Here is a 12,940-nt window from a genome sequence, read left to right as displayed (position 1 = left end):
ACATACGCACTATACACACACGTACACATGGATTTTGCAATGTAGATATGTGGTAATGGTGGAGTAGGGGCCTGAGGGCACACAGTGTGTTGTGAAATCTGTGAATGTATTGTAATGTTTTTATTGTATGAACTTCCTTAATTTTGTTGGACCTCAGGAAGAGTAGCTGCTGCCTTGGCAGCAGCTAATGGGGATCCATAATAAATTCAAATACAAATACATGTTGATGATTTCATTCCTGTGCTGTTTGTAACTACCATGTTGGGTTGACTGATAACCTGAACCAGGTTGCAGGCACTAGTTACAGTTTTAAGCTTTTTCTTGAGTGGGCAGCTTGATGAAAGCCAGTCAATATTGATCTCTGTTGATAACACATACATTATCAAGCATTTCACACGTTATCCAGTAACTGACTGTTAGCACTTGGTGGTCTATAAGCAGCTTCCCACCAGAATGGGCTTTAGGTCAGGCCATATTCCTTCAACAGTATTTAATAACATGAGATCCAATCCAAGATTTACAGGAATGTGGTTCTGAATATAAACGGCAACACCTTCACCTTTGGCATTTCTGTCTTTTCTGTAGATGTTATAACCATTTATTGCTACCACCTTATCATCAAAGGTATTATGCTAAGTGAGTTTCAGAGATTATCAGAATTTGAATGTCATCTGTTACTAGGAAATTATTGATTTCATCAACCTTGTTAATTAAGCGACATATGTTAAGGTGGGCTATTTCTAACACTTTTCTTGATTGTTTTCATTGCTTTACTGGGAAGCTTATCAGAAGTAGACTTGCTCATGTTTTTTTATAATGGAGCTGATAGTGCAAGGTAAGCTGCACACAATATACTTCCTACTAGGGCACACCGCCTCAGTGCTAACAGTATAACTTTGGTTCATAGGCAAATGACTACTGCATACATTAGCTGTAGGATGAGCAGAGGCATTCCGGGCAGTAAGGAGGACATACATTAGGTTACTTACATTGCGTCTTCCAACACCCATGGGATAATGTACATTTGCTGAAGCATTATGGCAACTCAGCGACATTTGGGTGGATCCCATCCTCCTTATAAAACAAGCTTTGTTTCCAGAAGGTATCAAAATTGTCAATAAATGTTACACCCACATAGCTGCAATAGTCTCGTAGCCAGTTATGGAGGGCTAAAAATCTGCTGAAACGTTCAATGCCAAGATTTAGGCAGGGCACAGGGCCAGATATTATGGGGCGTTTGTTGGTGTCAAGCAGAGACCCAATAAGTTATTTTAAATCCATCTTCAGCTGTTCTGAGCTGCCCTTCATAATGCCACTGAATCCTACATGAACTATGATAGACTCAATTTCCTGATGCAGGTTTAAAGTTTGGGAGAAGCTTATTGATGTCCTGTACTCGTGCTCCTGGATAACACAAAGTTTTTGCTCAAGGGACTGAGACATTTCTCACCATTGAACTGCCCAATACAACGGCCGGAGAAGGGGATGGAGAAATCCGCCCATCCTACCCCTCACACAATTCGTTGAACCTTTCACGGGCCAACGAGAAGCAGGATAGCATACGCCCGCTGTTCCCGGCGATAGATCCAGACCTCCCACAGCAGGCAGTGCCCCGTCATATCCAGAGAGAGGGAAAGGAGCCGAACTCTGCGACAAAGCCGCTGGTGGCTCAACACAGCCGCCGCAGACACAGGCAATCCCAGCGATGAAGGCGTAGGTGGATCAGGCACCAGTGCGGTGAAGCTATTCCTTATGTCAATCTGCTCTGAACCTCTCGCAGACACTCCAGGCGGGGATACATCCATCAGGCCCGAGCGGCGTCCAGCCACAGGAGTTGAGAACGATGAAGATCCAATTTAAGTTTTCCTCATAAGTTTGCACAGAATTGAAATTTTCTTGCTAAGGATAGCCACCTCATTCCTGTATTCCTCCGCAAGCAAAGAATTGTCACATTGGAACTCCATATTGACAATATTGTCCCGGATAAGAGCGTAACAAACACAGCTTCTACAGCGCTGGAAGCATTTGTTAGCTATTCCAGGTAAAGCAGGCTCCATTGCAACCTAGCTAGCTAGCTAGCTGGCTAGTTGGTAGCAGGTGTTGACACAAACACTTATGAATGAAATAAAAACAAAAACTTTGGAAACAACAGGCCGAACCAACAGGTCGAGGCGCAGGAGGTATCCGAGTTCGTGACAGGAGTGATATGACTGGACAGTAGTCCAGGTGCGACAAAACTAGGGCCTGTAGTACTTGTTTTGTTGATAGCAATGTCAAGAAAGCAGAGTAGCGCTTTCTTATGGACAGACCTCTCCCCATCTTAGCTACCGATGCATCAATATGTTTTGACCATGACAGTTTACAATCCAGGGATACACCAACCAGTTTAGTCTCCTCAACTTGCTCAATTTCCACATTATTCATTACAAGGTTTAGTTGAGATTCAGGGTTTAGTGAATGATTTGTCCCAAATACAATGCTTTTAGTTTTAGAAATGTTTAGGACTAGCTTATTTCTTGCCACCCATTCTGAAACTGACTTCACCTCTTTGTTAAGTGTTGCAGTGATTTCACTTGCTGTGGTAGCTGATGAGTACAGTGTTGAGTCATCATCACACACAGGCTTTACTCAGTGCCAGGTCATTAGTATGTGACAAAATCCTGCACGGAGCCTTCACCGTGCGCTGCCACTTTAAGAGTGCATCAGCAGTCAGGAAGGATAAAATAAAGATAGCTCTTCTGGCTCTGTGTAGGAGCTCTCGGTTCGTGCAGGAGTTTGATAATGTGTGCAACTCTGCAGAAGTCTTGTTTATTTTCAGCGTGCTTAGTTTGTAAAGTGTTTAAGTCGATCGCCGGTGTTTCCGCTCTAGGTCGTGGTTGTAATCTTTTGGGACCGGTCCTGTAATTGATCGCATGGAGTAGTAGCAACATTGTTGCGAAGCTTTGAAATACAAACCAACAAACCATCAAAAGGACAGACAGTACAACTGCAAGCATGAAGTCAACAGCTAAGATTCCCTCTCTCACTCTCATTTTCCCTCTATCGCTCCAGTGCTTTACACTGCAACAGACTTAGTTTTTTTTCATTGCGCTCACTTTGATGTTCAGTGTCGCTGGACTATTATTGCCCTGCCAGACATATTTGGGTTTACATTTTAGTTAAAGGGAGGTTGCGTGCGAGTTTATTGTTGTTTGAACTGTATTGATTTGGTGTGGTACTGTTGACATTTGGCCGAGAAGACTTTGGACATTTTAAGGCCTTTTTTTTGTCTATGAACACACCCATTCATACCCCCCCCCGCACTCCTCCACTGGGAGGTAATACAGAATATTGCAAATTATCTAAGGGTTATGACTGGGTTCTTTCTTGTCAATTGTTTCTATGAAGTTGCCTTTGAATTGCTCTGCCATTATTCTTGTATGAGGTATTATTGATTGGGTTACTGTGCTGTGACGTGTGTTTCATATGGTGTGTCTTATCCTTTCACTCCACTGGCTATCTGGCAAACAGACTACCCTCTAGGCAGTTTCTTCTGCTGATGTGTGTGCCTCTGGTAGCGGGTCTCTATCGATCCTACTCTTTTCCTTTCGGCAGGGTTAATACCTGGCGCCCGAACAAAAATCTTTATCTTTACCCCTCTCGAACAATACCACTACAAGTAAATATTGAAAAAAGTAAGGGGCCTAGACAGCTGCCCTGGGGAATGCCTGACTCTACCTGGATTATTTTGAATACATATGCACGCATCACTTTCCGTTATTTATTTTTTAGAATTTTTGGAAACAAGTTTTTCATTTCACTTCACCAATTTGGACTATTTTGTGTATGTCCATTACATGAAATCCAAATAAAAATCCATTTAAATTACAGGTTGTAATGCAACAAAATAGGAAAAACGCCAAGGGGGATGAATACTTTCGCAAGGCACTGTACCTATCCAGACCATTCAGAGCTGCAGAAATTGAAAAGTTAGGGCCAAAGAGGAGGGGTAGTGAGTGATTTGGAACTGGCTGAGTGTTCAGTAATGGCTGTGTAGCATTATCATTTGATCCCCGGCCCTCAATCCGCCGTCTCCCTTGGCTGGGTCCTGTATGATGTCATGGATGTAACAGCCCAGGTCGTTTGCTTTGGTCACAGTAAACCCCAGGCTTCCTTTTTCAGACTTCACCAGGGACACTTTCAGCTCCACATCCTGACAGAGAGGTGTAAACGAACACTATTGTTATAACAGGGGTAAAAAATGGCTAATAGACTGAATACTACATAATTACATAACTACATGGATAATGCACATCAAATCCCTGCTCCCTGTGTCCTTGAGAGGTTTCCTTGGACCTCATTCTCCAATGTGAGAGAGTGGCAATAAATGGAGGAAACAAAGATGTAAGGGAGGATTTTTTGACATAATATTTGACACAGACCTAGTGTTTTCCTATCATTGCTACGCTGACGATACACAACTAATCTTCTCCTTTCCCCCTTCTGATAACCAGGTGGCGAATCGCATCTCTGCATGTCTGGCAGACATATCAGTATGGATGACGGATCACCACCTCAAGCTGAACCCTGGCAAGACGGAGCTGCTCTTCCTCCCGGGGAAGGACTGCCCGTTCCATGATCTCGCCATCACGGTTGACAACTCCGCTGTGTCCTCCTCCCAGAGTGCGAAGAGCCTAGGCGTGACCCTGGACAACACCCTGTCGTTCTCCGCCAACATCAAGGCGGTGACCCGCTCCTGCAGGTTCATGCTCTACAACATTCGGAGAGTACGACCCTGCCTTACACAGGAAGCGGCACAGGTCCTAATCCAGGCACTTGTCATCTCCCGTCTGGACTACTGCAACTCGCTGTTGGCTGGCCTCCCTGCCTGTGCCATTAAACCCCTACAACTCATCCAGAATGCCGCAGCCCGTCTGGTGTTCAACCTTCCCAAGTTCTCTCACGTCACCCCCCCTCCTCCGCACACTCCACTGGCTTCCAGTTGAAGCTCGCATCCGCTACAAGACCATGGTGCTTGCCTATGGAGCAGTGAGGGGAACGGCACCTCTGTACCTTCAGGCTCTGATCAGTCCCTACACCCAAACGAGGGCATTGCGTTCATCCACCTCTGGCCTGCTGGCTCCCTTCCTCTGCGGAAGCATAGTTCCCGCTCAGCCCAGTCAAAACTGTTCGCTGCTCTGGCACCCCAATGGTGGAACAAGCTCCCTCACGACGCCAGGACAGCGGAGTCACTCACCACCTTCCGGAGGCATTTGAAACCCCACCTCTTTAAGGAATACCTGGGATAGGATAAAGTAATCCTTCTACCCCCCCCCCCAAATTGTAAAGTGGTTATCCCACTGGCTATAGGGTGAACGCACCAATTGGTGAGTCGCTCTGGCTAAGAGCGTCTGCTAAATGACGTTAATGTGCCCTTGAGCAAGGCACTTAACCCTAATTGCTCCTGTAAGTCGCTCTGGATAAGAGCGTCTGCTAAATGACTAAAATGTAAATGTAAATGTAAATCTGCTCTTACCGGCACAAACTCGTCCACATCTTTTACATTGTCGGGCACGGTGTGGATAAGGTTGAGGGGAAGTGGTAGAGGGGAAGGCAGGGGGTCGGGGCTGGGGACTTCTGGAGATAATACCATGGACTGAGGAGTGGTGTCCAGGTCATGAGCCAGAGGGGAGGAGGAGGGACACCTGGGGAAACATCCAGAAAAAAAAGAAAGAAATCAATCAAATGTATTTTCAAAGGCCACTTTATTTGTCATGAAGTGCTTTTTATAGTATGTCGTCCTAGACCCCAAAGAGCAAGTAGAAGCAGAGGCAGAAGCACAATGGCAAGGAAAACTGCCATTAGGTTACGTCATGAGGTGATGTCTCAATTCTGCATCCCCCACTTCCCTCTCACTATTATTAAAAATAAAAATTCCTTGTTTTGCATGTTATTCTGACATTAATTTGTGTCACATATCAGTTTGCAAACAATGTCCAAAAATAAAATCCTTGAGTTAATAAAGCCACATACAAACATGGTCTCTTTCTTGAGTAAAGCGTAAAGCAGCTCCAAAATGCAGGTATTTCAGCCTAGCTCAGTCCTTTCTGTAGTGGAGGGGCAGCCAGCGAAAGCAAAGAGCGTAGGCATTGGTAATCTTCTCTAGTTGCGTCGTGATTGGCTCAGTGTTCTGTGACTCATGGGACATACGTCACTGCAGAATCTACAAGGAGAGCTAGGCAGTTCAAGCCCCACTGGGTGCTGCCATAGATTTACATGTAGAAGTGCCCGTCCAACAAGGCTCAAGTTCATTGGCCACAGATAAAATGACGTCAAATCACGTTATATCTACCGTAGCCTTGATTGGACTGATCATGTCAACATCATATTTTCAGAATCTTAGCTAGCAAGCTAGATAGCTAGACAAGCAGTCATCATCATGAATCACGTCGACAATCTACTGGCAAATCCTTTTCAAGCCTTGTCATATGAAGATCAATTATAGATAAAACGTATCGGTGCTCATCGGCCATTGGACATGAACATTACACTACAAGTTGGAAATCACAAATTCAATAATGAGTGGTTTGGAAAAAAATCAGTGGCTAACCGCGAGCGTCGTTAGGAATCACTATTTTGCTTCCCCTGCCTGATATTCGGTGAAGAGGATGTGTGGTCCAAGTCTCGGTTTAAGGATTTAAAACATCTGTCTGAAAGGGACTCTTTTACAAGCTTAAAAGGATAAAAATTCACACGCAACACCATGGGCCAGAAAAGGTTGAATACAGTGGCCATGCTGTCAATCCAGCTTGACTTCATCCAGAGAATGCCAGACTTTGATGACAAAGTCAAAGTTTTATGAAAGTTTGCCACAAGAATGACCGCTGCGCCACCTTCCTGTTCAAGTGAGCACAACAACAGTTTTGTCACACAACACAATGCCATGTGCAATTGGCATGCTGACTGCAGGAATGTCCACCAGAGCTGTTGCCAGATAATTTAATGTTAATTTCTCTACCATAAGCCGCCAACGTCTTTTTAGAGAATTTGGCAGTAAGTCCAACCGCAGACCAAATGTAACCACGCCATCCCAGGACCTCCACATCCGGCTTCTTCACCTGTGGGATTGTCTGAGACCAGCCACCCGGACAGCTGATGAAACTGTGGGTTTTCACAACTGAAGAATTTCTGAACAAACTGTCAGAGAAGTCTCAGGGAAGCTCATCTGCGTGCTCGTCGTCCTCACCAGGGTCTTGACCTCACTGCAGTTCGGCGTCGTAACCGACTTCAGTGGGCAAATGCTCAACTTCGATGGCCACTGGCATGCTGGAGAAGTGTGCTCTTCACAGATGAATCCCAGTTTCAACTGTACCGGGCAGTTGGCAGACCGCGTGTATGGCGTTGTGTGGGCGAGCAGTTTGCTGATGTCTATGTTGTGAACAGAGACACCATGGTGGCGTTGGGGTTATGGTATGGGCAGGCATAAGCTACGGACAACGAACACAATTGCATTTTATCGATGGTAATTTGAATGCACAGAGATACCCTGACGAGATCCTGAGGCCCATTGTCGTGCCATTCATCCGCCACCATAACCTTATGTTTCAGCATGATAATGCACAGCCCCATGTCGCAAGGATCTGAACACAATTCCTGGAAGCTGAAAATGTCCCAGTTCTTCCGTGGCCTGCATAGTCACCAGACATGTCACCCAATGAGCATGTTTGGGATGCTCTGGATCGACGTGTACGTCAGCGTGTTCCAGTTCCCTACAATATCCAGCAACTTGACACAGCCATTGAAGAGGAGTGGGACAACATTCCACAGGCCACAATCAACAGCCTGATCAACTCTATGCGAAGGAGATGTGTCGCGCTGCATGAGGCAAATGGTGGTCACACCAGATACTGAGTGGTTTTCTGATCGACGTCCCTAACTTTTTTTAAAGGTATCTGTGACCAACAGATGCATATCTGTATTCCCAGTCATGTGAAATCCATAGATCAGGGCCTAATGATTTTATTTCAATTGACTGATTTCCTTTTACTGTAACTCAGTAAAATGTTTGAAATTATTGCATGTTGCGTTTATATTTTGGTTCAGTGTAATATGCCAGGGAGATATGTATACTGTAGCTAAGAAAGTAATACTAAGTGTATGCTGTGTAGTAAGCTGTTAGTTCCCCATGTGTCTCACCCTAAGAATTTGGTCCCTCTCCCCCTCAGAACTTAGCCTACTGTTCTGACTTGTTCGTGCACATATAGCCTTTAGCCTGTTTTAGAGAAATGTCATCATCAGCTTTTATTGTCTGCTTATATGCCCCCGTTATTTATCCTACGGTTCTGACATGGTGTACAGGGAGAATACTGTAAGAATGGCACATGTTCAGAATTCTGTCGCTGTCCATTTCAAAAGTGCTGAACAAATTGGCATATCGACTATGTCTGTCTTAGCTCGCTAATTAATGTCTTAATCGAAATGATGGCTTGCCTCTTATCTGCTCATTGTTCCCTTATGCCGTAGTTTGTACATCTCAATGATCATATTGCTTATATACAGTGGGGAAAAAAAGTATTTAGTCAGCCACCAATTGTGCAAGTTCTCCCACTTAAAAAGATGAGAGAGGCCTGTAATTTTCATTATAGGTACACGTCAACTATGACAGACAAAATGAGAGAAAAAAATTCCAGAAAATCACATTGTAGGATTTTTAATGAATTTATTTGCAAATTATGGTGGAAAATAAGTATTTGGTCACCTACAAACAAGCAAGATTTCTGGCTCTCACAGACCTGTAACTTCTTCTTTAAGAGTCTCCTCTGTCCTCCACTCGTTACCTGTATTAATGGCACCTGTTTGAACTTGTTATCAGTATAAAAGACACCTGTCCACAACCTCAAACAGTCACACTCCAAACTCCACTATAGCCAAGACCAAAGAGCTGTCAAAGGACACCAGAAACAAAATTGTAGACCTGCACCAGGCTGGGAAGACTGAATCTGCAATAGGTAAGCAGCTTGGTTTGAAGAAATCAACTGTGGGAGCAATTATTAGGAAATGGAAGACATACAAGAACACTGATAATCTCCCTCGATCTGGGGCTCCACGCAAGATCTCACTCCGTGGGGTCAAAATGATCACAAGAACGGTGAGCAAAAATCCCAGAACCACACGGGGGACCTAGTGAATGACCTGCAGAGAGCTGGGACCAAAGTAACAAAGCCTACCATCAGTAACACACTACGCCACCAGGGACTCAAATACTGCAGTGCAAGACGTGTCTCCCTGCTTAAGCCAGTACATGTCCAGGCCCGTCTGAAGTTTGCTAGAGTGCATTTGGATAATCCAGAAGAGGATTGGGAGAATGTGATATGGTCAGATGAAACCAAAATATAACTTTTTGGCAAAAACTCAACTCGTCGTGTTTGGAGGACAAAGAATGCTGAGTTGCATCCAAAGAACACCATACCTACTGTGAAGCATGGGGGTAGAAACATCATGCTTTGGGGCAGTTTTTCTGCAAAGGGACCAGGACGACTGATCCATGTAAAGGAAAGAATGAATGGGGCCATGTATCGTGAGATTTTGAGTGAAAACCTCCTTCCATCAGCAAGGGCATTGAAGATGAAACGTGGCTGGGTCTTTTAGCATGACAATGATCCCAAACACACCACCCGGGCAACGAAGGAGTGGCTTCGTAAGAAGTATTTCAAGGTCCTGGAGTGGCCTAGCCAGTCTCCAGATCTCAACCCCATAGAAAATCTTTGGAGGGAGTTGAAAGTCCGTGTTGCCCAGCGACAGCCCCAAAACATCACTGCTCTAGAGGAGATCTGCATGGAGGAATGGGCCAAAATACCAGCAACAGTGTGTGAAAACCTTGTGAAGACTTACAGAAAACGTTTGACCTGTGTCATTGCCAACAAAGGGAATATAACAAAGTATTGAGAAACTTTTGTTATTGACCAAATACTTATTTTCCACCATAATTTTCAAATAAATTCATTAAAAATCCTACAATGTGATTTTCTGCATTTTTTTTTCTCATTTTGTCTGTCATAGTTGACGTGTACCTATGATGAAAATTACAGGCCTCTCTCATCTTTTTAAGTGGGAGAACTTGCACAATTGGTGGCTGACTAAATACTTTTTTTCCCCACTGTAGGTCTATCTCATTAGTATCTTATTGATCATTTTAGGCAATGTTGGAATCATGCATTTCTTTGTTTTCCTTACTTTGTGTATTATAATTAGCTCACGTGTAACTATAATGTTGTTGGGTCTGTAACCATGTTTGCCAGTTATACATTATAAACCATCCTAACTTGGTCCCAGATCTATTTGTGCCATCTTGCCAACTCCCAGAATAAGCAGATCTGGGATTGGGCAAGATCTGGGATCACACTCTGGGATCAGGCTATCACGAATAATATCAGCAGTAGGATCCAATCCTTACCTTCTGCTGAGGTCCGACCGGTTGGACAGTGACAGGTTGGGGGAGTAGGCAGAGTCGATGGTGTCATCCAGGTCCAGCTCACAGGGGGTCTCGTACTGGCTGAGCCTTCCCAGAGCGAGGTAACTGCTGGGGGCCTGGTAGATACTATGGTCCCAGGCTTGTCGGCCCTGCTCCAGAGAAGCGCTGAAGGCCTCCTCCACCTGAATGAATAGATGAACAAATTAATGGAAAAAAATGAATGAACAAATGAATGAGCAAATGAAAGAACAAATGAATGAAATAATCATTTAAGTTATTTGAGAAAAAAAATTTCATATAGTTGCCTCAGCTGAGTAAAACAATACACACATTAACAAATTATCAAGGATTAAAAACACAATAAAGTAAACAGACGTCTTTCCATTATAGTCCTGGTGTTCCTTACCTCCTCATCTTCAGTACTGTCGCTGTAGCTGTCCCGTCTGCTGGGGGACTTCATGAGCAGACTCTCCAGAGCTTCCTCCACCGGCCCCAGACCCAGGCTCCTCTTCCCCTCAGACCCCACAGGAGAGGCTGTCCTGGGCAGGGACAGGCTGGAGATGGGGTCAAGCTGCTGCTGGACCACTGGTTCCTTACGTGGCGATGCCATGGGAGTCTGAGGATTGGAGCATGAGGTACACTCCGTTAGAATATTAGCTCACAAAATATGTGAAAATTTGTATTGTTTTGTGATTGTTATTTGTTGCAATGTTTATGGTTATTTGGCCTTAATCTGCTTCCAAAAATCAAAATATTTATTTTTAAGTAAATCTCTGTTATTTTGGCCAGTTTATGGACCATATGAAGATGTGCTGGTGTTCCTCTCTGGTAAGACCCCCTGGTCAGGTCTACAGAGCAGCAGAGTCACCTCCTGACCTGTCCCTCGCAGCGCTGAGATCACCTCCTAGTGGCAGGGCAGAGAACCACAACAAAATCAAATTAATACGATTTGCCAAATGACAGATTAAAAATAAAGTAATTTAATATGGCCATACAGGGTAGTACTTTTTCACTGACAAAGCTCTTTGAAACCCCCTGATGTGAGATAATTATGAATTAATTGTTTGATTGATTGATTATTGATTGATCTATATATATTTTATTTTATTTTTTATTTCACCTTTATTTAACCAGGTAAGCCAGTTGAGAACAAGTTCTCATTTACAACTGCGACCTGGCCAAGATAAAGCAAAACAGTGCGATAAAAACAACACAGAGTTACATATGGGGTAAAAAAAACATAAAGTCAAAAATACAACAGAAAATATATATACAGTGTGTGCAAATGTAGCAAGTTATGGAGGTAAGGCAATAAATAGGCTATAGTGCAAAATAATTACAATAGTATTAACAGTGGAATGCTAGATGTGCAAGAGATTATGTGCAAATAGAGATACTGGGGTGCAAAAGAGCAAAATAAATAACAATATAGGGATGAGGTAGTTGGGTGGGCTAATTTCAGATGGGCTGTGTACAGGTGCAGTGATCGGTAAGGTGCTCTGACAACTGATGCTTAAAGTTAGTGAGGGAGATAAGAGTCTCCAGCTTCAGAGATTTTTGCAATTCGTTCCAGTCATTGACAGCAGAGAACTGGAAGGAATGGCGGCCAAAGGAGGTGTTGGCTTTGGGAATGACCAGTGAGATATACCTGCTGGAGCGCAGACTACGGGTGGGTGCTGCTATGGTGACCAATGAGCTAAGATAAGGCGGGGATTTGCCTAGCAGTGATTTATAGATGGCATGGAGCCAGTGGGTTTGACGACGAACATGTAGTGAGGACCAGCCAACAAGAGCATACAGGTCACAGTGGTGGGTAGTGTATGGGGCTTTGGAGACAAAACGGATGGCACTGTGATAGACTACATCCAATTTGCTGAGTAGAGTGTTGGAGGCTATTTTGTAAATGACATCGCCGAAGCCAAGGATCGGTAGGATAGTCAGTTTTACGAGGGCATGTTTGGCAGCATGAGTGAAGGAGGCTTTGTTGTGAAATAGGAAGCCGATTCTAGATTTAACTTTGGATTGGAGATTCTTTATGTGAGTCTGGAAGGAGAGTTTACAGTCTAACCAGACACCTAGGTATTTGTAGTTGTCCAGGACATATACGAGAGGACATATACGTGCTGCGAGAGTCCTTTGAGGGACGTCTGGTTGACACGAATGATGATATCACCCACGATGATGCGTCCGCTCTCGGCAGCTGGTTGCCCAGGGAACAGCTTCTTGACCCTGACCATGCTAGAGCCGGTAACAGGGCCATTACCGGTGGTCTCGTCAGAGAGGGTCTCCTCTCTACTGAAGCTGAACACTAGGCCTGACGAGTTCTTCAGCAAGGGTACCTCAAACACATTGTCTGGGGACAAGGAAGTATAAAATACAACTTTATTGTCCATCGAAATGGAAATTAGTATTTTGTTTTGTAATTCCCAACCCCCTGGAGAGCACACACACATCCAAGAGGCTGGCAGAAGCACAGGGTCAGCTGCAGAG

General features: G+C 44.3%; 1 protein-coding gene across 1 annotated transcript in view; it reads right to left on the bottom strand.

The window, feature by feature from the left end:
- Positions 1-12,940, bottom strand: part of LOC121583528 (tyrosine-protein phosphatase non-receptor type 13-like) — a 150,176-nt gene that overhangs the window by 63,889 nt on the left and 73,347 nt on the right. Inside the window, 5 exon segments of the mRNA XM_045225454.1 lie at positions 4,030-4,192; positions 5,516-5,684; positions 10,433-10,632; positions 10,857-11,064; positions 11,254-11,354. Coding sequence (XP_045081389.1) covers positions 4,030-4,192; positions 5,516-5,684; positions 10,433-10,632; positions 10,857-11,064; positions 11,254-11,354 — 841 coding nt within the window.

This window comes from Coregonus clupeaformis, chromosome 15, assembly GCF_020615455.1.
Source record: "Coregonus clupeaformis isolate EN_2021a chromosome 15, ASM2061545v1, whole genome shotgun sequence".
Taxonomy (NCBI): domain Eukaryota; kingdom Metazoa; phylum Chordata; class Actinopteri; order Salmoniformes; family Salmonidae; genus Coregonus; species Coregonus clupeaformis.
Note: the sequence above shows the minus strand (reverse complement) of the source record. Positions and strands in the feature narration are given on the sequence as shown.